At 41.0% G+C, this 24429-nt stretch overlaps 2 protein-coding genes across 3 annotated transcripts in view; both read left to right on the top strand.

Moving 5' to 3' along the window:
• Positions 1–1321: 1321 nt before the first annotated feature.
• Positions 1322–15763, top strand: akap10 (A kinase (PRKA) anchor protein 10). 2 transcript variants are annotated; one of them, XM_053331520.1, is made up of 15 exons: positions 1322–1516; positions 4327–4374; positions 4836–5021; positions 8625–9116; positions 9374–9472; positions 9609–9693; positions 9856–9979; positions 10959–11095; positions 11344–11488; positions 11931–12098; positions 12328–12437; positions 13515–13597; positions 14230–14282; positions 14454–14546; positions 14640–15763. In XM_053331520.1, the coding sequence occupies exons 1-15, from the start codon at positions 1495–1497 to the stop codon at positions 14643–14645; spliced, it is 1851 nt and encodes a 616-aa protein (XP_053187495.1). In that variant the 5' UTR covers positions 1322–1494; the 3' UTR covers positions 14646–15763. The 2 variants fall into 2 exon arrangements, with proteins under 2 accessions (XP_053187495.1, XP_053187496.1); XM_053331521.1 differs by lacking the exon at positions 14640–15763 and having other exon boundaries at positions 14454–14552.
• Positions 15764–18488: 2725 nt separating this feature from the next.
• Positions 18489–24429, top strand: part of LOC128371617 (LHFPL tetraspan subfamily member 7 protein) — an 87841-nt gene continuing 81900 nt past the window's right edge. The window contains exon 1 of the mRNA XM_053331973.1: positions 18489–18854. Within this exon, the coding sequence (XP_053187948.1) occupies positions 18489–18854 (366 nt within the window). The remainder of the gene's footprint in view (positions 18855–24429) is intronic.

Raw genomic sequence — 24429 nt, 5'->3', positions numbered from 1 at the left:
TCTTAGAAGATAATTTATCTTAGATCCTTTACAAGTGGCAAATACACTGTGACATATACCCCAGATAGTATGAAAATTGGACCTGTAATCAGCATTTTGTGCTATTTTTTGACAGTATAGTCAGTTTACATAGCTGCCGTCATCCAGAGAACATGCAAGTCAGGGCAAAGTTATGGTTTCTACCAGAGGAGAGTGAGGATGAGCTAGTGGGCACTGATGAGGAGAACCATGTTGTCTGAACCTAGATGAGAGCAGTTATTTCAAGTGTGCCCTGTTCCTGTTCCTGTGCTTCATCCGAGACCGGGACCTGCCTGCTAGTAGTTTGAAACAGGGGGTGAAACTGGGTTACAATGCTGCGTATAATGTAAATTTGTTTGAAAAACATGTTGATGGTGACTAAATTAAATTAATATATAGAATAAAAATAATTAAATGGAATTAGATTGAAAAAAATAATTGTTTTGGATAAGGAAAAGGATGTCCCCGTGTCTTATAATGGGTGTATGTAACGATCGTATTACAACGTTATTATTACCATATATTCCAAATAATAGTTGCAATTTAATTAATTTAACTGTGTAAGTAGTGTATGATATATTCCACTAAGTATAAGTTGGATTTGTTTAGTCTTGGTGACAGTAAAATAATGTTTTTAGAGAAAATGTTGGTTTTTTGATACTTTCCATGAATGTGCATTGTTGCCATATGGCAACAAATAACCAACTACCCCCCTAAAAATTAAGAAAATTAAAAAATCCAAATATTTCCATTATTTAGGCCATATTAAGTAATAAAAACACATTAAAACAACAATTAATAATTCATGCAATAGAGGGTTAAAACATACCACATTTAACAAGTGTCAAGCAATTATAATAGGTAGTAAATAAATGTTGTATTGTCATTATATTAAATGCAATTGGGAAAGCAGTATCGCAGTCTGTTATGTAAACTAAAATTATTATATGTAGATTATCATGATAGAATAATGTTTTTTTTCAACTGGACAGAAAATCCCCAATGGCATCATACACATAATAGAGTCTATTTTAATTAACTCAATTATTAAATCATTTTAAATAAAGAAACTGTGTCCATGTATTGTTTGGTTTCATTGAAAACTAGACTTTTTCCTATAAATGTGTGCAGGTGGTATTGGATACAATGACATGAACAAGTTGAGCACCTGTTTCCATGGTTATATTAGCCTGTGTGTAAACAGCGCCATCTCCTGACCACAGAGGGTAACACATCATTCCCACAATGCTGCTGCCGCACCAGCCCGGAAGTAAGACGTTTATTGACAACATGGCCGCTGAACTGGGTCTGGATTTGGGGAAAATAGGAATTTGACAGCACTCTCCGGGGCTGCAGCAGTAACCCGTCTCCCAGCTCGGGCATTGCGCGGAACAGATGCGTTTGAATGAAGGGAGCCGGGAACCCACGGGATGGTGTCAGTGAGCTGAGGAAACGCTTCAGAGAGTGAAACCCGTCATGTCGTTTTTCAAGAGGAAAGGTGAGGACGTCAAACGACAGCTAGCTGTACAGACACGGGGGAGGAAGAGGAGGAAGAGGAGGAGGAAAGGTTGAGTGTGAGGGTGCTCCTAAAAAAAAAGATGTGACTAATGAGGTCGAAACTGCGGCTGCTTATAAATTAGCGTAAGCCGAGGACGCTGCAGGGTGTGTGGAAATATGCTGCCCCGCTCACCGCAGCAACAGGGCTAGCTTAGCGGTGGCCTCACTGTCCTTCTGCTCGCTCCAACGTTAACCAAGGCAGCTTAAAAACACACAGCACAGCCTACACATTAATACCTAGAAATGACAACAGCGCTTCTTAATGGTAAAATGTCTCTTGTATTTGATAGCTAACCCTTGACACAAATGTGAAGCAGTGCAACGACGGCTAGCTTCATCTTAATTAAGGCGTCGTTCATACATTCACCCTCATTCAGCAAGAAATATGAAAAAGATAGTAACAGTCTGAGTCAGAGTGGTTGAATAAAATGTGCGTTGTTAGTCCTCATTAAGAGCAGTTAGCAGAAATGTACAGCATCATCCTTTAAGAAACAGGAGCGGATGTGAATTGAACCTGTCTCTTAGCTGGTAGATAGATAGAAACAACATGACCAGGCATTATTTCAGGCTGCCAGGCAATAGACTTAAAAACGGAGTCTTTGAAACTGGAGTATTTGTTTACCAGCTTACTATCTTTCATGCCCTTAGATGGTCTTTCCTCACCTGCATAAAGCTGCTCAGACTACCTGTATCCTGAGCTGCCCCAGTTACACACATTTACTTCATTATCAGGGACAGTAATGAATTATTCTACTCTTCATTAAGGTTGTAATGTTTACTTTTTGTTTAAAGTGTTTTTAAAGAGACTTCATGGTCATTCTGAAGGCTGTTTGCATTGTACTGTGAGGTGTATCTAATAGTTTGTGCACATGAGTGTAGACTATCAGTAACACCTCTCAGTGTATTATAAGATTGTTTTAACAAAAACATTACAAACTAAATGGAGGTAGTATGTGTTGCAGGCCTGTTGAATTAGGCTGCATTTGTTTTAGCTATGGTAGGTGTATTAAATAAACTGGAGCCTAAGTGTATTTTAAAGAGTAAGCATTGTATTTACTTTCTAAGCCATCCCAGTTAGATTACAAGGGGCATTTCCACTGAGCTGAAGTTTAAAAACATTGCCTTGCTTTGATAGAATCGCCATGTGAGAGAACAGAAGCAGAGCCAGTGATTGTGAAATAGATTTCAACTGAAGTGTGCTTGTGTTTATTCATTCATTCATTCTTTCAGCACAGTAACTTCACTGTCTTATCTGGCCCGCAGTGGTTCATCTTCAAGAGCGAGATTTTCCCTCGTAGACTAGAGCGATCAAAGCAGCTGACACAGCAGATCTTTAAAAAATTAGGAAATGTCGCAAGAGTGCGCTTACAAAGTAAGTTGACATTGAGGGCTGAAAGGAAGTGAGTGTGTTTTCAGGGATAGGCATTGTTGAAGTGTAGTCAGTTAAAACTGATTGCCACAAGTGGGCATGCTTTCAATATTACAATGCTTTCAATTTAAATATCTTCAGATTGTTCATTCAGAGGTCATTGTTGTTGCCTTTTAATGATCTTGATTAGGAAGTGATCCTGGCAGTGGTTCTTTTATCAGTTTTATTCACCTGCGGTTCAGTTAAGCATTTATTTGTTTACAATGGGCCCTCACAACATTGCTCCCCATCTGTCCTTGTACTTATGTGCTGAGATTAAGCCATGAGATTTTTTCATATCCGAAAGTGTAGTTTAGGCTTTCTCTTATCTTTTTTAAAGCATCTCAAAAGCTAATTGCAGGAAGCTATCATGGTTCTATGAGTTTCTATTTAGAGCAAAGAGACCGGTGTAGAAGTTGCAGCTCTTTTCTGTCACTGCTTGTCAATGCCAACCCACTCTGGCTTTTGGCTGACACACACATTCACAACCAGCTGTGTCCAAAATGTCTCTGAAACAGCATCTTCTGTCTCATTTACCCAAGACTTTACAGTCCATTATGTAATGTCCTCGCTTGAAACTGATACTTGGCCCGACTGGTCTTTGCCTAATCTGAAGATATGAAAGTTGAGTGGTTGCCACCATGTCTGCCATTATGCTCTCATTCTACTGTAGTCTGCATATTTCCTTTTTAAATGTGATACAGAGCTTAGGAGTGGCGTCAAATGAATTTACATGAAGTCACAAAATTCGAGCTCACCCACTTGGTTGACCAGTTTTCCATTTGAAGTTATGATACTGTGTACTTTATGGAAAATGATCAACTCTCACAGGGCTTCAGGTGTGAGCTGTCTCACAGTCTACTCCACTCAGTTGGAGGAAAATCTGTCTTCAAAACTGCTGATGAACCAAGGTCACACATCTTATGAAGGGCTCTTAAAGCTGTCGTCCAGTATGAAAGCACTCTCAGTCCTGCTCGCTATATGGTGAACGGGACTGAGAGTGCTTTCACATATCAGAACACAGCTTCCCTATTTATCTTCTCATTTGTCAGCAGTAGCAGCATGGAAGCAGGTCTACAGTAGATGACGTGTTTACACAGCATAGTTATTCAGGGTTGCTTGCACAGTATATCAGTTTCCTGACTGTGACGTTATCTAAGAAGATAGTATTTTTCCAGGCTTTTCAGTGACTCCTCAACAATCCTTCCTCCCACCCCCCTCAATGACTCCTGCGTATGATTTTCTTTCATTTTTAAGAACATGCCTGTCTCACCCTGTATTGTCAATGAAAATGCAGTACGCTTCTCCAGTTTCATCGCTGCTCTCGTCTTTCTCCCCCGCAGCCAAAAGCAAAGAACCTGAGAGAGTGACAGATGCTAAAGTCAACAGAGGTGAGTACATAATTACCTTTGTGAAGTTATGATAGTGTCATACAATGTTGTTGAATTGTGTTTGTTTATTGAATCGTTCAAAATGACGTGAAAATACTGTTGAATGTAATCTGTGTGAGTGAGATTAGTAATATTAAGGTAGTGATTCTGGCTTAAATTGTCTTTTGTTGGCTGTGTTTAATCATGGCTGGTTATATTGTCACAAGGACCTTCGTTTTGCCCTTTAGCTGTTAAATGAAACACACAGAGCACACAGTCAAACACATACCAAGCAGTCTGTCTTCTCAAACATCTCTCACACCCCTGAGGCATCTGTACACAGACTGTGAGCTCTTTCAAAAACAGTTACTTCACATAAAAAAAGACCTTTTCATACAAGTCACACTGATGTCATGCATACAAGCCGCTCAGGACTCATGTCATTTTACTCTTTTTTTCTGTCCTCCGTCCTTTGCTCACAGGTCCGGTTAACCCTCACTCTCCGTCACTAGGACTGAGGAACCACCATGCCATCCAGGAAGCCGCAGGGCCCAGCCATGTGGCCATCAACGCTATCTCGGCCAACATGGACTCCTTCGCTCGCGGCCGCACCGCTATCCTCAAGAAGCAGCCGAGCCACATGGAGGCTGCACACTTCGGCGATCTCGGTACAGAGGCTGCATTCATGCATTGCATACTGTTTTTAGTGATAACATAAAGAGGCCACACCAAACATGTCACCATGTAAATTTGGGGCGTATTCATAAATGTGACTGAAGAGTTTTTGTTGTAGATGAAAAATCAGCATTTTGGTTGTAATTAAAAATACAGATTTTACCTCAGTGGTTGGTGCAAGTATAACTTAACTAGTTTATGCTTATTTGTTGTCTGGTGATGATCAGCTTAAATTTACAGTAATTTTGCTTAAATTAGTTTAAACTCAAAATAGTTTGTTGCAGCAGCAAATGTAAAGATATATAGCAGGGAGAGGGAAAAGAACAGAGCCAAAGGAGAGTATATAAATGGAAAGTATAGAAATATTAAAATTACAGCATGTATGAAGGGTCTGCCAAATAATAAAAGCTTAACATACTGAGTAATGTAAAATAAATGACAACAAAAAACATAAAAATCATCAAACATGAACAAAAATTGGCATCTTAACCATGTGGTAATGTGTGGTTTCTCATGGTAGTGCACTGAAGCTACACCATGCTTGCATCACTGAGATGGCTTAAACAGCGTCACTCTATTATGCAAGTGGTACACACTCCCGCATTAACCCTGTAAGTCACTCACATGACTTCATGCATTGCTTTTGACGAGCACCCAGACTTTGACCTCACATCCCTTCTCACATGGTCCCATGGTGAAGACACAGTTCCTCCCTTTTTATATTTAAAATTAGAGTGTGTGTTTGAGAGTGCATGATGCTGTGACAGCTATAGAATGGCTGACATGTTGAGTGACGGCAATGCCAGGAACTGTACGAGCAAGTTGTCCAGAGAATAGCTGAGAGTGAGTCAGACTGAGGTGGAGGAACCTGCGCCACAGGCCGGACAACAAACTCTAAATGAGACGCATTGGGTGCCAATTTTTTGTTGTCTGCGGATTCAACAGAAGGAAGAGACGGAACAATATTGAGGAGGAAGATCAGCTTATAGGCAGTTAATCCTACAGGAGATAGTGAAAGCTATACAGTCCTCACATCTGGTGAGACCTCTTTTTATTGCTGTTGATTCAGAAAGAGTATAGAGGAGATAAATTGGTATCAGATTTATTGCCAATTAAATTTACACATACAATCAAAAAATAGAAGGCAAGAGAAAAAAAAGTATTCATACAAAATGAGCAACATACATCTACCACAAACAACAGGTGGTATAAACATATATATATAAAATTGAGCACAGTTGTTGTGCTAAAAAATAGTGTACAGGATGTTGACTGTGAAAGTATGTTCACAGTATAAATAGCACGTGTTATGTGCAAGTGTAAGCATACAAAGATTGTATGTGAAATATTACCTGGAGTCTGTATCAGTGGGGGTCCCGGGCCTTGTTGATGAGGCCAGCTGTAGTCAGGAAGAAACTGTTGTGGCATGAGGTCTTGGTCAAGATGGACTACAGTTTTAAAAGGGCGAATGATACATTGCAGTCTGCCCTCGTTCCTTGGCAGTGACAGCAGCGTACCAGATGGCGATGGAGGAAGTGAGGCTGGACACAGTGATGGTGGACTCATTACTGATGGTGTAGAAGTGCATGATCATTGGTTTTTGCAGGTGGAACTTCTGCATCCCCTGCTGTGTTTTTCTTGGTGAAGGAGCTGATGTTCGGCTCCAGGATGTAGAAGTTATGAAGGGGGCAGAAGGACCTTGGTCCACAACCGTCTCCAGTGTCTTAAGAGTGTTGATTTTTGGCCACACCAGGACACCAGATGATCATTCTCCCACCTCTAGGCAAACTCATCCCCACCAGAGATGAACCCAGTGACAGTAGTGTTGTCTGCAAACTTCAGGAGCTTGACTGATGGACTACGGAGGTGCAGCTGTTTGTATGCAGGGAGAAGAGTAGAGGGGAAAGGACGCAGCCTCGAGGGGAACTGAGAGTCAGCCACGTGTCTCCCAGCTCGTGCTGGTTTCTATCAGACAGGAAGTTGGTAATCCATCTGCGGGTGGACTCAGGCAAGTGCAGCAGGAAGTCCTGCAGCAGAGCTGGGGGAATGATGGTGTGAAAGGCGGATTGACATCCACAAACAGGGTCCTGGCATAGGTTTTCTGCAGAGTCCATGTGCTCGAGGATAATAGTGGAGGGTCAAGTCCACAAACCTGTTGCTTCTGTAGACAAACTGCAGGGGGTCTAGGAGTGAATGCATAATGGTTTTAATGTGAGGACAATACCAGCTGCAGATTCTGAGTGGCTTTGAACAGAAATGCAAATGAGGCCTCTGTTTTAGATGATGTAATGCAGACACAGATGTAGTGCTGGTTGTGATTTTAACAGCTTTCAATGTTAAGGTGCTCTTGACTGTCATCTTCAGGAATGTGAAGAGGCTCATTGATAAGCACTTCACTGGCTGACACCTCTTGAATCATGTTTTCAAAAAGCAAACATAACTTCATAAAGCCTTCACTCATGTTTCAGTCTAACTAGAGATGATGTGCTCAGATTTCATAATCCAATGTCGGGTTTGTAGTCAATGAGCATGCCTTGTTTAATTTGTTTTCTGTGTGTGTGTGTGTGTTTGTGTGTGTGTGTGTTTGTGTTTGTAGTTGCAGCCCCCCAGGATGGCAGATGTTATTCAAACAGACAGTCTCTATTTGAGACACTGCAAAGTCAAATAGGTCTCTACAGGAATCTGATTACAATACATTGCATGTCACAGTCTGAGAGCTCAGTCGTAGCTAGAAATTGAGTCTGGTGTGATTTGACTGCCAAAGGTTGTAGGAGTGTCACAGTCATGGCTGACCACTGCATACACGTACAACATGACAGGGATGGACAAGAGACACAAAGCATGATTCTGAAAAGTTTCTCTGGGTTAACTCATCTGTGAAATTGCATATTCTAAGTCCACCTTTAGACAGAAAATTCACATCTCCAAAACAAATATCCAGGAGTTTAAATTCAGCTCACAGCAGCCTTCAGCCCTGGACCACATTCTCAGTTGAAATGGGAAAGCCAAACACAGAAAATCCACCATTTACCTTTATCAGTGTGTTCCAGCTTCCATCAATAAGTACACATTAATCTTTATTTGTCTTCCTTCGAGTTTGAAAGTTGAAAGCTTTTACATTAAAGGCAATTCTTTCTAATCTGTATCTAAAGGCAGTGTAAGTCTTATTCTCTATTAATGGAGGGGTTATTGGCTTATGTTTATATAGTGTCTATGTTAGAGCTGTTAATTTGGACACTTGGATTACTAATTCTTGTAGGATTCATTACTGTAAATTTAAAAGCTTTAATGGCCTCCACCATGCACACAGGAATTTATACTATGTGTCCACAAGGCCCTACAATTCATAAATAATCTTAGATAACAGTGTTCTTGTTTCAACTTCATGTAACGACAGGCTTCTTTTTCAATCAGAATAAGTGTTTGAGAATTAATGGACTTTTTAAATTGAGATAAATTACATTAAATTGCACAGCAGCAGGTTTAAAGCATCACATATCAGAATAGTCTTTGAATCCATTGTCAAACTGTTGAAATGTAGAGTTTATAGTTCCCTCTGCTAAGCTTGTTGCTTAAATGTCTTTGTGTTGTTCCAGGTCACTCCAGTGTAAACTATCAGCCCCAGGAGACTCGCTCTCGGCTGTCCAAGACAGTTGACCAAGTCCTTCGGGACAATGTGGCGATGCCCCACTACATGCATTACATGGAACTACAGGGAGCCGACCACCTGGTTCGGTTCTGGTTGGAGGCTGAGAGTTTCCGTGCTACTAGCTGGTCGCGCGTCCGAGCACACAGCCTCAATTCCGTCAAACACAGCTCCTTGGCCGAGCCCGTCCCCGCCTCTGAAGGGGGCTCGGAGCTCCCGGGGCTCGCTCAACACACACCCAACGCTCTCAGCCGGGACAGTAGCATTGAAGGCCGCACGGTGCAGTTGGAGCAGCGGGACTCCTGCAGCACAGAAGCAGGCCTGAGACCCGGCACTCCTCGAGCAGGAACTCCTAACAGGCAGCCTCCCTCTAGGACAGGGACTCCCTACAAGGCGCAGTCAAATAGCACCCTGCGAGACCTCTCGGACAAACTCATGAAAAGTGAGTCAGCGCTCGTCTATCTCTATATACTGTTTATATTTTTCACATACTGTACTCAGTGGGCTTCTGTTGCCAAGTTGACTTAGGATGTTTTAAATTAGAATTTTAATTACAGTGATGGAGAATGATTATAGAAAGCAGCTTGTTTGACTTTTGAAGCTGAACTGAGTACTTGAAAGTACAGCTGTCTTTTGCAGCTTTAAAACAAACTATCATGTAGCATCACTGGATCATTATCTATTCTTGTGTTTTTTCAGGTATAGAGAAAGACGCAGTTACCATCTTCACCAAATACATCTCTCCAGACGCTGTGAGGCCGATCCCCATCACAGAACAGATTAGAAACGATATAGTTGGTAAGACGCATATCGGGTTACACACACACACACATACACACACACACACACACACACACACAAACCCTAAATCCCAAACTCTTCTTGCATTTTTAACAAAGCCCAACTCATTTAATGCATTTTTTCATCTGTGCAGCTAAGATATGTGGAGAGGACGGCATGGTGGATCCAAACTGCTTTGTCATTGCACAGGCTGTCGCCTTCACTATCATGGAGCAACAGTGAGTTTCTGTTCATTCATTCTCTAGTGGAGTTAATAGTCACACAGAAAGGTTTCCCCCTCCTGTTGCCCTGTTTTGACATTTAAGATTAAAGTGTCTCTGGCGTCTTTTGTCTTTTTTACCACCTTGACATTCACCTCCCACTTGCTCTGTCATTCGCAGGCACTTCAGTGAATTCCTGCGGAGCCATCATTTCTGTAAATACCAGATTGAAGTGTTGACTAGTGGCTCCGTGTTCCTGGCTGATATCTTGTTCTGTGAGTCAGCTCTCTTCTACTTCTCTGAGGTAAGTGGTCCCGGTGGTTCCCAAAACATTGTTTTACACTGTTGCTGTTCAACTTTTTTTTGTTGTTCCTTTCACATACAATCTCTGCATCCTCTTGACTCCTTAATATACACTTGTCCCCTCTTGCCGCTGCCACAAAAGGTTCTGTAGGAGCTAGCAGTTTGATTCCTTATTTATCCTAGAGGGAGCTTCCACTGTCACAGCAGCAAATAAACTCAGGACACATAACAATCTCCCAGCCTGTTGATGTATTTATATGATACAGAAGTGATAATTAAATTAATTAATTATATACCACTTTATCCACATTTCTAACCTTTTTAGGCGAGAAAGTAGCCCTTTAGATCCACAATGTGACGCTAATTTGTCCAAATAACATCCGCTTAAAGTTTTGTTCCTGCGAATTCGGAGCCACTCAAGTTAGCCGTAGCGAGTAACGCACTTCCAGTCATTTTCACAAAATAAAACACCCGTTGCCTTTTATTATTAAGAAAACCATAACGATAGACTTGGTTCTTTTATTTTGAAAACAGGAACTAAACTTAACTTGAAACCACCTAGGTACATTACATTGTAACGCCAGTGGGAGTAGCAGTTAAACCTCCATTTCACCCAGTGCCAGTCTATAGTAGCTGCGCTGGAACAACAGACAACCCTGGCAACCCGCAATTCTGGCCGCTAATTGGCTGGTACAGTGTACACAGAACGTGTCAGAAAGTCATTGTCGAACCCGTCAAAAAATTTTAAAAATATTAATTCAGACTAAATTTTTTTTTATGGAAAAGCAATACTTTCATTCTGTACCCCTCAAAACGCCCAGTGGGTGTATTATTAAAAAAATATATATAGCTTTTAATAAATATTCTACATATTCAACCTTTAACACCATGTTGATTTGACAGAGTTTACACACATGCAGTCAATCATTAAATAAACTTTGAGTTGAATCATACAGTCTTCTGTATCTCTGTCCCTGCAGTACATGGAAAAGGAGGAGGCGATGAATGTATTGCAATTTTGGCTGGCCGCAGACAATTTCCAGAACCAGCTTGCTGCTAAAAAGGGCCAGTATGATGGTCAGGAGGCCCAAAATGATGCCATGATCTTATATGACAAGTAAGTCTTCACAGTGCTGCTTTGTTGTGCCATTGTGCTCAAAGATACCTTTTTTTGTCAGAGGGATGAGGTTTGACTGGAAACTTTCAGTGATGCTGTTTTTCCTTTTATGCTCTTTTGTGCATCATTTCAAGTTAGAAATTTTTCAATAAAACTTCTGAAACCAGAAATTGTATTGTAGGTACTGATTAGAATCTTAATACAGGTGCCCTCATCTGAACCCATTCATTTTTTTTCTTCTTTTCCAGGTATTTCTCACTCCAGGCCACCAACCCTCTGGGCTTTGGCGACTCTGTTCGGATGGAGATAGAGTCGAATATCTGCAGAGAGGGAGGCCCTCTCCCCGACTGTTTCACCACTCCACTGAGACAGGCCTGGACAACCATGGAGAAGGTCAGATTCTCCGATAGCCACCCACTACTCAATCATTTTTAAAATGAGTTTTCTGCTCTGTTCTTTTACTATGTGAGGAAATATTGAACATGCAGCTACATAAATGAAAGTAGTCTTTAAAAAAAAGAAATAGGAAGCCTGCAGTTCAGTTCTGTAGTCCAGTAACTTGCAGAAAATGTTGATATATTAAGATTGTGGTTCAATGGTACACTTTTGTCTGTACTACTTGAACTTTTCTCTTGAATTTAATTGAAAAGTTTTGTATTGTAAGGCACTGACAAATTGTCCTGTTACACCACTGACAAATGCACCTGCTTTAAGTTAAAAAAAAAAGAAGCTGAACACTGTTGTTAGCACATAAAGGTCAGGCACAAACCTTTTTAACTTGTGCTTAGAAATATATAAAGGAGCTCATTATTTTCCCTGTCTTGTATTTGTTCAGGTCTACATGCCGGGCTTCCTGTCTAGTAACCTTTACTACAAATACCTGAGTGACCTCATCAACTCAGTGCGTGCGGATGAGTTTGTAAATGTCAGCACTCCAGGTCAGGGCGGGCCTGTGGACAATGACCGTCCAAGTTCAAATGCCAGCGAGGTCTCTCAAACTCAGGTGATCTAAACCTTAACCTACATCTTCAGCCCCCGAGGGGATGTTCCTCTGTCTGCTGACATTTAAACCCGTTCAGCCTCATTAAATGAATAATGAGGATATTTTTGTTAATGCCAAAGGGTCGTGATCATCCCTGTCATTTAGTTGTTTCTCATAGAAAGAAAGAAATAAAAAGATATGGTTACTTGTAATGCTGCCAAACATTCACTTCATGGTGTCTTCATTACAGCATGGTGTTAAAAAGGCAGCGATAAAGATCCTGAAAAATTTTGACGAGGCGATAACGGTGGACGTCGCCAGTCTGGACCCTGAGTCCTTGTATCAGCGGCCATATGCTGGGTGAGTGTTTTGGCTTTAGTTAAATCTGTATTTTAAATCATTTTTTCACAGACGTTGTCAGCTAGGACTTGGCAATATATCCATATATCGATATCGTGATATAAGGACTAGTTATCAACTTAGATTTTGGATACGGTAATATTATGATGTGGCATAAGTGTGGCCTTGTCCTGGTTTTAAAAGCTCCCACTTGCCATTATATCCACATTACTGATTATTATTTGTGTAAATATTTTGTGGAATCCCAAACAATCATCCCTATTCTGTATTATTTACTGAAGAAGCCATCGAGGAAGCTGAAGGAGCTGAGGGCCGCTTTGGAAATAAGGCTGTGTGATATAATAATATATATCATGTGATAATAGAAAAGTGTCCATGGTTTCATATTACGCTCTACCGTTTATTTCAGTGTGTTGCAAATAGCACTCTTGACTGCAGTATTTTTCATCAATTGGAATCCGTCCATCTTTTGCACCGATTACATTAATAAATTATTGTTCTTGGCTTTTTACTCTCAAAGCTTGTATTGCACTTACAGTAAGATATCAAGTGTAGTTGTTGCCAAGAGAAACGCAACAATTAAAAACTGACAACAAAACCCAGTAGAGATGTTAATTTATGCTATTTACCCTATTTATGTGCACTCATTTAATTTCAGCACTGTGCAACACTTTCTACTAATACTCTACATACTATATATTATACATACTCTATGTATATATTTAATGAATTTACAATTTACTGTCATCAGGATATGATATTTTGGTAATGTCACACAGCCCTACTGTCACCTAATTTATCTGTTTCTAATTTACCTCAAGTTGTCCTCTGGTCTTTTAAATTTATGTCGTTCTCCTTTCAAGGTTCTTTAACTGTCATCACTGCCGTTTGTCTGTTTTTATGAGCGTAATTTAAGAAACCAAATTCAAGAGAAGAATCATATTGCAAGACAAAGACGGTCAGATTTGTCTTTACGTAGAGATTTGTGTATATCTTTGTGTGTGTGCCTGAGGCTCACTTTTGTCCCAATTGCTGTGTGTGCTGTCTTCATTGGTCTCCTCTCCTCTGGCTCTTCAGAAGGATGACGTTTGGGAAGGTGAATGAGCTGGGCCAGTTTATCAGGGAGGCAGAGCCAGAGCCGGATGTGAAGAAATCCAAAGGCACGATACACTCCCACTTAATTCTCTCCTCTCTCTGTTCAACTCTCTCCATCTCAATATTCTCATTTAGTCTTTGCCCTCACTCTGTCATATTTTATCTCATTCCTCCTTGCAGTGAAAAACATCTACTCTGTGCCAGTGAATATAAACACAGCCAGTGGCTGCTTCCATTCTCCCAACAGCTCAGAGTCTTCTTAAATATTTGAAAACTTTGCATTTTTAAAAAAAACAAAAAAAAACAGCATCCACCACTCTTAGGTTTTAGGGATGGAAAATGACATAGAATATCTTCATTATAATGTCTGTCTGAGTGTTTTGTGTTTTCTCAAGGACGACATCAGAGTCCTAGACATGTCTACTGCAGAATAACTAGTCTGAATGTCGACTATCATTCAGTATTGTTGTGCCTTCTAAGAAAGCATTATTCACATTTCAAAAGCACAGTCTAACAAATGACTAAATGCTTAAATATGTCTGGATGGTTTCACCTCAAGTTAATTATGAGAGCACTTTTCCAGAGAAAGCCGGATTAGTCTGTAGTTTGTAGCAGTGTGTTCAGTTGAGTTTATAATGTCTGCTTACTGATGTTGCCTCTTTTTGTCTCACTCACTCTTCTCTCTCTTGTCATTTAGGTTCCATGTTTTCTCAAGCAATGAAGAAGTGGGTCCAAGGCAACTCGGACGAGGTGAGACTACAAATTGTTGGAATGCTCATAAATGATTAAGTGGTCTGAGGCTCAGGATGGCGTGTGCTCAAACTCACTTTGTGGTGTCCATCCATGACATTATTAAAGAATCTAATGAAATCCAGTCACAAATTAAAGTTCTTGTTTGTGCTCTGACTCTTTACTTTCAAGGCTCAGGAGGAGATGGCGTGGCAGATTGCCAAGATGATCGTCAACGATGTCGTTCACCAGTCAAACCACGACAGCCCTGGCAAGTCCACCAAGGTATAAAACCTCACTCGGTCGTCTGTTTCCTGTGCAGCGATGTGTGAAATGACTACAGTTCTTCTTTAAGTGTTTTCTTTTGTCTGTTTGCAGTTATGACCCCACTGAGGAACCAAAGGAGCGTCACTCCCTGCAGACGCTGGCCAAGCCTGTGACAAACTGTACACAGGGTTCACCCCACAATGAACTGCATTACTCTAAGAAAGAACAAGGCATTTTATCAACCCCCCCCCCCCACCCCAACCATCATGTGTCTGTGTGTGTGTGTGTGTGTGTGTATGTGTGACTGTGAGCCTGGGTGTGTGATTGTTAGCGCATGGGCTTATGGAAAACTTGAAGTACATCATTGTTCCAATCTTCCAACTCCATAACACTATAAAGGTACATGTGTTGTCGCCTAAAGTAAAGCAAATTAATGCGCTTGAATCATCTTGAAGAAGTCACTCCTGAGGAAGGAAACATCGGACATGACGTTGGCACGAAGAAACAGCATGTCAGTAAAGACCATAGCTGCGCTGCTGTAGCCATACTGTTGAAAAATGTCTTATCTCGGACCTATGGAGGCTGTCACAAAGACTGAATTACCCTCTCCACACATTTTATAACCATTCCTTGTTTTTAGATGAAATTCTCTAAAGGGTCAGCCACTTAAGGCATAAGCAGATGAAGATCATTGGTTTGGAGTGTCGTACAGTTTTTGCATATGCTTCCCTCATGCCTGGATTTGTTTTGCCTGCTATTCACTGATGTAAGCTGTCCTACTTTGGGCATTTACGTACTGTAAAGCCTCTGCAAATATGACAATGAACCAGAGAAGGATCTGACTCAGTTGTTGGACTGGCTGACCTGTAGGAACCTCCTGGCACCTTTTACCGAGCTTAGAAGAAGAAGAAAATACTCCCTAATGAACCGAACTGCTCCAATTGTGATGGAAATCTCCAAACTCCATGTTCTATATATATATATATATATATATATGTATATGTATATGTATATGTAGATTTCTGGTTTATCCCATATATTAATGTTAGTCCTTTTTTAATGGTGTTTTTTTTGTATGCATCACTGAAACAAAAGTTAGTGATGACTGGACTGTTCAACTGGAAAGTGTGCTCAGTGAATTAAACTTCTTTTTTAATTTCTTTTGAGCCTTACCATGATGTGGAAAAGAACCAGAAAAGAGTCTTGGTACTATGTACCACTAATGTTTTCTGACATGTATGTGTACTTAATCTATAATATATTTAAATTGTGTTTGATTTAAATACATATATTATGAAATGTTTTTGTCTGTGCTCTTTTTTAAAAAAACCAAACATTTTAGCTGAAGTGTTGGTTATTGATACAGTTTAATGTATTATGTTTACCGGCAAATTGACTCGTTGTGGGGAGAGGTGACCCTGGTACTGTTCTAGGGTGAACGATTATCACCTTTCACCAGGTGGGGGCAGTGTTGATTGCATTGCTTAGAGCAACAACAAAAAGCCCATTGACGGGAAAATATGATATGGCATTAAGAATGCTACTTAATTTATATCTAAAAATAAGGTAACTATTGTAGTAGGTCAAGACGTCCAGAAAATCCACAAATGTGTAAAATATAATTCAAGTCAAATGGTTAAAAGTTCACATTATGAATGTATTTTTAATTGAGTCACTGCTACCGCTCACTGTGTAGACAATTAACAGTAAAGCAGCTTTATATCTACTCTATAAATACTCCAGCATAGTTCACAGCAACATTTGCAGTTAATTGCTTACAGTTGTTTATTTTACCTGGATAACACGAACCTACTAAAGCTAATTAGAATATGACATTTAGCTGTGTTGAATTCATTTCACAGTATATTTGCTTCTTGCTGCTTCACCAGCTTGCTGTCATTTCCAAACTGAGGCCACCTGCACGTGCACAGGCTGCCCACCTAAATATTAAGTGGCAGTCCTGGTCCTGAGCTCTGAGCGGCTGAGATGCTGGTGTAGTGACTGATCCACACAGACCTGTAAGTACAACTATTATTGTAGATTTCGATACTATGAAGTGTTTTGTTCTGGCAATTTAATTGAGATTAAAAAGTGTTAAATGAATAGCCTATTTTAAATCAAGTTTTTTTATTACAGTGGTGTCTTTATGAAAGTCACTTCATTTCACTGAACATTGTGCATTAACAAAAGTGTAGTGTAAATTTGTACAGACACCTGCTCTGTCAAGTGTAAAGTAGTCAATGTTGGAAACAAACAGGAAATGAGGGTTTTTTACCTTCAGAATACAAGTAATGTTAAACAAGGCGGTCCCAGAGTGTTAAAGTAAGACCTCTAACAGAAACATGTACAGTTTCAGCCCTTAAGTTCTCAAACAAGTCACATTATGAATCACAACCACTGAGGCTGATGTGGTTGTGTGTCAAAACCTGTCCGTCTACTTGGACACATTCACTTTAACAAAAGACCAACTTGTTTTAACTTGTTGATACACTTGAATGTAACAGATTAACACACTACAGTAGATTACTTCAGGTGATCTATCAATGCATGATTCATTTTTGATATGTGGGGATTTTCTACTTTTCCATGAGCTCAAATAAAGTCACATTTTTTCATTAAATATGTCTTGAATAAACAATCTTATCAGACTCTAACTTCTGCCAATTCACTTTAAAAAACTGAGATGATCCAGTTTGGCATTTAACATACAGTTTTTTCAATTGTATTTCCCCTTAAGGCTCATAAAACAATCTTATTCCACACCAGCTGATTATTTTACTCAGTGTATCAGCTTGCTGCAGGTCCCCATTGAAGCTATATTATGTTTACGCTGACTTAAATATTAATGCTTAACACTCCACGCTCTTTTATTGCTGTGCAATTAAATCAGATGGAAATATTCTAGATATGCTGTGCATCATTTTACACACTTCCCCCCAACCTATCAGCAAGACCTATTGCTGTCTTTGAAAATGTTGGGATATATTTATATAGGCCATTATAATAAAATTCTATGGGTGTGAGCAAAGTCTGGCTTGGCACCGCATGAGTTCGTAATGACTGCTGCTTATCATGTAGTGACACTGGAGGAAGTTTCCAGATAACCTGCCTGATTGTCCCTGTTGTGACCCACATTTCCCACTTTCTCCCGCCCTAAATACTGCACTGAATGACAACGATAACTGACATGACCAATATTTCAGGTAACTGATTCTCAGCCTCCATTGGACCAGATGAGGTCCACACCAGAAGGCTGGCATGGGGCCACATTTTGTCCCCATGAGGGTAGTTGTTGTTTCTGTTGATTATGTGATTGTAAGACCGTGTCAAACCTGCATGAGACATTGCTATAAAAATATGAATAGCTCCTTTATTTTCAGTTAAGGCTTATTCTAACCTTTCTGCAACGCCTCTCTCTTATGATTTCACTTTGAAAATCTCATCCGGAAACGCAGTCTTTTTAACCCCAGTGAGCTTGACGTTGTCCAGACGCACTCTTTTCAGAGACGCAAAGTGCGTCGCTGGCCGTGTTGAGGCAGCTCAAGTAGCTCCAGAGCAGCAGAAGACAGACAGCCTCCCAGAGAGATGTGTCTGTTAGTGTTTCTGCCTCTAAATGAACCCGCTCCTCCACCTGCACCGGCATGTCAACTGCGCAACCAGTTTTAGGGTGTGACAAACATCTTGCGCGCGTGTGCCAGATTTGGGCATTTTTCCAGCCTGAGTGGCCGCGCGGATGACTTGACTTTATTGTATCACCATCACTCCTCCTGCTGATGTGTTTTCTTACTCTTTTCTTTTTTGCTGGCCAGATGTTCTGGACACGGGCGCGCGGGGCTGCTTCTGCGGATGTCCAGTGATTATTTTTTTAATTTAAATGTATTTTTCTTTTTCTTTTTTTTGCTGATGTAGTGCGGGTCAGGGGCTGAAGTTAAAGTCTGCTCTTTAAGGTGTGAGCTCCAAATGCATTCGCTCCTGGGCCGGGAGAAGAAAGAAGAAGAAGCCGGGTTTGGGTTCGATCTGGGTCTGTCTCCGGGCTTTCTGCCCCAAGCTGCCACGATGTTCAGCTGTGTGGGCTGCTTTTGGGTGCTCCTCTCCTCCGCTCTGGTCGCTGTCTGCAGCTTCAGTTTCATATCTCCTGCCTGGATTGTTAAGGACCAATTGAGGAACAACCACCAGCATCACCAACATCACCACCACCACAACAACAAGGACTCTGTGAGCTTCGGCTTGCTGTGGCACTGCTCGGAGTCTCTGGATCACATGTACCGATGCTACACCTTCGGGGGACTGGGTAAATTTGCGGAGATCCCCTCCAGCTCCTGGCAGGTAAACGTACACACCCATGTCCGACACATGTGGAGGGATGAGAGCGTGTGGGTGGGTGGAGAGGGCTTGGCAGGCTGTGTGTGTGTGTGTGTGTGTGTGTGTGTGTGTGTGTGTGTGTGTGTGTGTGTGTGTGTGTGTGTGTGTGTGGCATCAAAAGATAGATGAAACAACTGAGAACAGGGCATCTTTTTGGGGAGGAAAAATGAACAAATCTGAGCAAAATCATCTAGACTTGAAATTCCCCGCAAGCCTAATTACTGCTACTGATTTGACTAAATCAAGAGAAACACCTGATTGAAGAAAATGTGTCTTGATTTGAGATATTTAATCAAACAAGATTATTTGCATCCATAACAAGTCATTCACCTAAAAAGACAACATCACATTTTCACTCACAATAGTAGTTTAAATTACATTTTATATATAATATGCGCATTTCCCTATATCTACTCATCCATCAGCTGTTATTCCATGCTTGTTTTTCAAGGCTTTTTTTTGTAAATTCTGGGCTCAGATTTTTAAAAAGTGACTCTTCACCTCATGATCAAACTCTGTACTCGCTCACCTGCTGTAAGGCCTACACACTGTACACGCTGCACACACCAGCTGAATGACACTACAACATGACTACTGTGGCTCTGATGCTCCCTCTGAGTCAGTTTCTGGGAAAAACACACACACACACACACACACACACACACACACACACACACACACACACACACATTTGAGGTGATGCAGAAGAAATTAGTCAACGATCTGGGGGTGTATCATACAGAGCAGCATCTGCAGCTCAGCGTGGCAGACACACATCAAAGCTGCTAAAGTGGCACTAGGTTGGCAGGCTGCTCACCCTTCAGGGCTCCCCACTAAGCAGAAATTTCAGTTTGGTGCCTCCTTGTCAAAACTGAACCTATTTAGCCAACGCATGAGTGGCTGGGTTTCCTACTTACATTTCACTCCTTAGATAGGGTGTAAACAGCTGTGCAGTTAAATCCCAGCAATGAACATCCTCACAAATGTCTGTTGGCCAATCTGTTTGAGACTTTAAAAAAGTTTGAAAATGACTGCTTTGTTCTCAAATGTGGTTGTATCCCAGCACCTCAGTTAGGAACACAAAAGGCTTTGTTATAAGATTGTATTTGGGATGCTTACTGTTCATGCAAGTGGTGGAATAACTTAATTCACTATTACAGGAAAGGCTTTTTGGACCCCCCAGCTCGGCAAAACTGAAAAAACTGCTGCCGAATACCAGCCACCTCTGGAGTTACTGTATGATTTATGTATGAAGGGGAATTAGCATTTGAAAGGGAGATATTAATAAGTGGCTGCTTGTGGGATTGTAGCAAGTATCTGCAGAGAGGGAAGAATGCAACCCCTGGGATTCTTTTCACAGGGAAAACACAGGTGTTGAAACTGCACCAACAGATAGACAGGCCGGCTCTGTACTTTTAATCTCATTCACACTGAGACATTAGCTACTGTGTGTCCTTCACTAGATTAAAGTTTTGGTGTGCTGCCTTTAAGGCTCATTTGGCTAAAATCAGCAGTCATTTTGCCGGTTAGCCAGATGTCAGTAAGTCAATTAGTGAGTCTTCCAATCATGAGCTTTTCTGCCAGTGTGTCAGTGAGTGCCAGGCTGATGGAGCTGCTTTTCTGTGCAGGGCTACATGTGTTATTACGGCGGTGAACCTGAGCACACGATCCTGCTCCCACAGCCATTAATAAAGGTGAAGGGGCCATTAAGTTTTCATCAGAGCCACTTTATTACTCCACCACTGCACGCTGATGTGCACATCGTTTTGCTGATGCCTTCCATTTTCAACTTGTCAACAACCTGCCTGCACACAGGAACACAAATCTGTGTGTCTGTATATGTGGTAAACACACGGACACACGGCCCAGAAGCCATTAGTTCCACTCAGTGTTTGTGTTGGAGTAGACGAAGACAACTATTAACTGTATATTGAGCGCCATCAGAGTGGAAGGGTGTGCTCACTTTCTCGGCTCACTTTGAAGAATCAAGCTGAGCTCTGTGGATCCTGTGTAAGTGAACCAGAGAAGGAGGAGGGCAAGACAGGACAGAAAGGAGAAAGGAGGCTCCCAGGGAGACTGCCCTACTTGTGCTGGAGTTTCTGTGGGCTTTTCAGTTGCTGCTCCATGTTGTCAAAAGCTTTTGCTTGGACAGCGCTCTTTTCCAGTGCTGCTGGCACTCAGGAGCCCAAAGCTGTGAGCCGTAGCCAGGCTGGCAGGGATGGTTGAAGTCCAGCTACTGAAAACATTTTCTTCTACATGGTGGTTTTCCACATAAATTATTCCTCCTAGCGTGTTTCCTCATATCCCACTGCTGGGCCGGGGTGATGTAGGGTAGTTGCCACGTGTATCATGTATGTATGTATGTATGTGCACAGAAGTCAGCGGGAGTGTGAAAGCGTGTGTGCTGCAGCGGCGCATGCCAGGTTGGACGTGTCAGAGGAGGAGGTGTACTGCGAACTGCTGCTAGGTAAAGTGTGAAGGAGGAGGAGGGCGCCTGCCAGAAAACATTTTCACCTTAACTTGTTAAGAGCTTGTGGGCCTCCAGCTGCTTCACAGCACTAAACACTGGAACTGGATTAGCTCAGCTTCTGTAGTAACCAGCCAACAGTTCAGACACATACAGCTGTGTGTGTGTGTGTGTGTGTGTATTTGGGCAGGGAGGTGGTGCGTCTGTGGATTGTTCTGTGTGTGTTTTTTCTGTCTCTGCGGTGCTGTGTGTGTGTGTGTGTTTGTGTGTGTGTGTGTTTAGGCTTCTTATACAGCACGTGCCCACTGAATGTCAAGGTCGTCTTGTAGCCTAAATGAGCGGTGGCCGAGCTCCAGGAACACTGATTGGAAAATGTCTGAGTTCCTCCTCATCTTTTGTCGGTCTGTGCAGAAAATGGCAACATGTCAAGGCGGAGATTCTGGGCTGTGGAAAAAGGGGATGAGATTGGCTTCCAATGAAATCCTTCGACACACGAGACAAAACAATCGGCCCATGCTGTCTTTCTACACGTGCCAAGAAGACGAATTATAGGCGTTACTGGAGATGTTTTACCATGCCTAATTGCCATCTACCTATGAAGAACACTTACTGGAGCATAAACCCTGCTCGACGCTCTAAATGTCATTTCACCACTCAGTGAGCCAGAACTAGTTTTAAGTAGATAGATAACTCATCTAATGAAATTCACATGGGATTCCTTTGTCTGGCTGCTAGTCAGCTTTTATCTTTGCCTTCCTTCATTAATGTTAACATCAAGAGAGGGTTCCACTGTGATAATAATTGTTAACAGGAAAGAGGATGCTACTGCTATGTTTTCATTGTATTTGTGTGTGAGGATTATTTTTATGTAGAAATCAGTTTTAAACAGGAACAAATATTGAAATGATTTCTAGGTTTCCTAAAGCTCAGAAAGTTGTCTTTATTTTACACATGACTGCTGTAACTAAAACCAAATTATGTAAAAATGGAATTTCCAAATACACAGAGGAAAGATGGAAAGATAACACACTCTGACTTACATATAAGTCATTATTATGTGCCATAAAGTAACTATATTGCATTTACTCGTAACATTCATTTGATAGCTTTTGTATACTGCTACTTTACTTTACTTTATACTTTACAAGTATATCATTTCACCTTTAATTAAGTACATTTTTACTGAAGATCAGTTCAGTTGAAAACAGACCTATCAAAGAATCCAATGAGTATTAGAAACTAGGCAGCTGTGGAACTTTTTACAGCAATCAGCCAACAAAGAATACAGTTGTAATATTAGTTCAATTTTGACATTTCCAATCATTCCATTTTAGGGACTGTATGAAAATTATTTGGGGGATCAGAGAAGGAGGAGGGTATCATTTTTTTATGAGAGCAGGAGAGAGTCTGAGTTTTTTATTTTTTATTTTAATTCAGCCCTCCTTGGCAATATAGTTAATAGTTACATCAAAAAGATAACTTTCACTTGAACCATAGGTCATATAAGGTGCACATTGCCCTAAGCAGAGGACCGTCTCTGTAAGCTTTACCGTCTCTGTGTTAGGGTTTTTAGTACATCGCCGGTGCACTTTACAATTTCCCTTAAGATATTTAGGTTTAAATTAGAGTACATAAATAAACAAGACAATGTACCAATTTAACGCTGTTATATTATTTTGACAGTATAATATATTTAAGAGGAGGGTTCAGTGAAAACATTTATAATGCTGGCCTTGCTTTTTTACTAAGTGAAAAATAAGGTTCTGCCCCACTCACCGCCCCAATAAGTTTTATACAGTTCCATAAAACAAAGTCTTTAAAAGTCTGTCAAAGTTTCTCCTTACCTTTTTAAGTCATAAGGATCATATCCAACAATATTCCAGCAACTCAATAACATGTAGCCTTAGCTTATGTTGAAGAAGGTACATTTGATTTTTGATCTATCATATGTTTAAGAAGTATGTAGTAGTAGTAGTAGTAATATATGAATACAGATGAGTTTTTATTTACGTTGTACTAAAAAGACTGGAATTCATCAACTCACATAATCTATAACCATTTGAACAGATAACATAAAGTTCTTATTTGCATTAAGATGACCAATATTTCCATAACGAAAACAAAACACAACAATTCTTATTTTCAGGTGATTAAACGTAAATGTTAATTATAACATACTTATGAATATTATATTTCATTTCTGCCAAGTCCATTCTGCTAGATGTCACTAAATTCTACACACTGCACCTTTCATGAGATAAGATGTACGTCCTTCAGACCAGAGCATGATACTCAAGAGCCAGTTCAGACAGAGATTCATTGGTATGTGCTGTCTAATATCAGAATGATGGACAAGGTCTGGCCTTTATCTCTCTGTGCAACATGAGAGTGAAATGAAGGGTCTTTGCTCTGAGTTGGCCTCCACCACGGGGACCAGTGACTCACACACACACGCAGACACACATACCTATTTGACTCAATGTATTCCCTGCCACTTACTGACAAATACACTGGCTCAACAGAGAACCCAACAGAGTAGCAAAGTGCTGTGAAATCTCCGCTGAACAGAAAACCATCATCTCGTCCTTGATGCAGGCTCGAGTTGCTCCTTAGATTTAGTGTAGCAGTAAAGCTCCTCTCTCTCTCCTCTCAGCCTCTTATGGCCTCCCTCCTTTAATGCTAATGGGGAACCTCTGTGGTGAAAGCCATTTGTGTGGAAGTGTGTCTGCCTGTTATAAATGATGTTATGGGGTCTAATGCACATGTTGTATTCCTGCTTCCCCGTGGGGAGTCCACTGGCCGGTTTGCATCAGAGACAAAGGCGGGCTTGTCAGGCTGCTTTCTCCTGTCGACCTCATTCTGTTCAGAGCCTCATGCGGAGCTCATCACACACACACACACGCACACACAAGTATGACACGTCAAAGTGATGCGACGCACCCGTACATAAACACACGTATGTTGTTTTACACATGCACGTACGTACACAACAAGATGAAAAGAGAGATGACACAGACATGTTAGCTTGCTGGGAAAAAAATGCTTTCTCACACATCAGCGTGATCAAAAGAG

This window comes from Scomber japonicus, chromosome 13, assembly GCF_027409825.1.
Source record: "Scomber japonicus isolate fScoJap1 chromosome 13, fScoJap1.pri, whole genome shotgun sequence".
Taxonomy (NCBI): domain Eukaryota; kingdom Metazoa; phylum Chordata; class Actinopteri; order Scombriformes; family Scombridae; genus Scomber; species Scomber japonicus.
The sequence above is the reverse complement of the archived record's forward strand: the minus strand, read 5'-3'. Positions and strand labels throughout refer to the sequence as shown.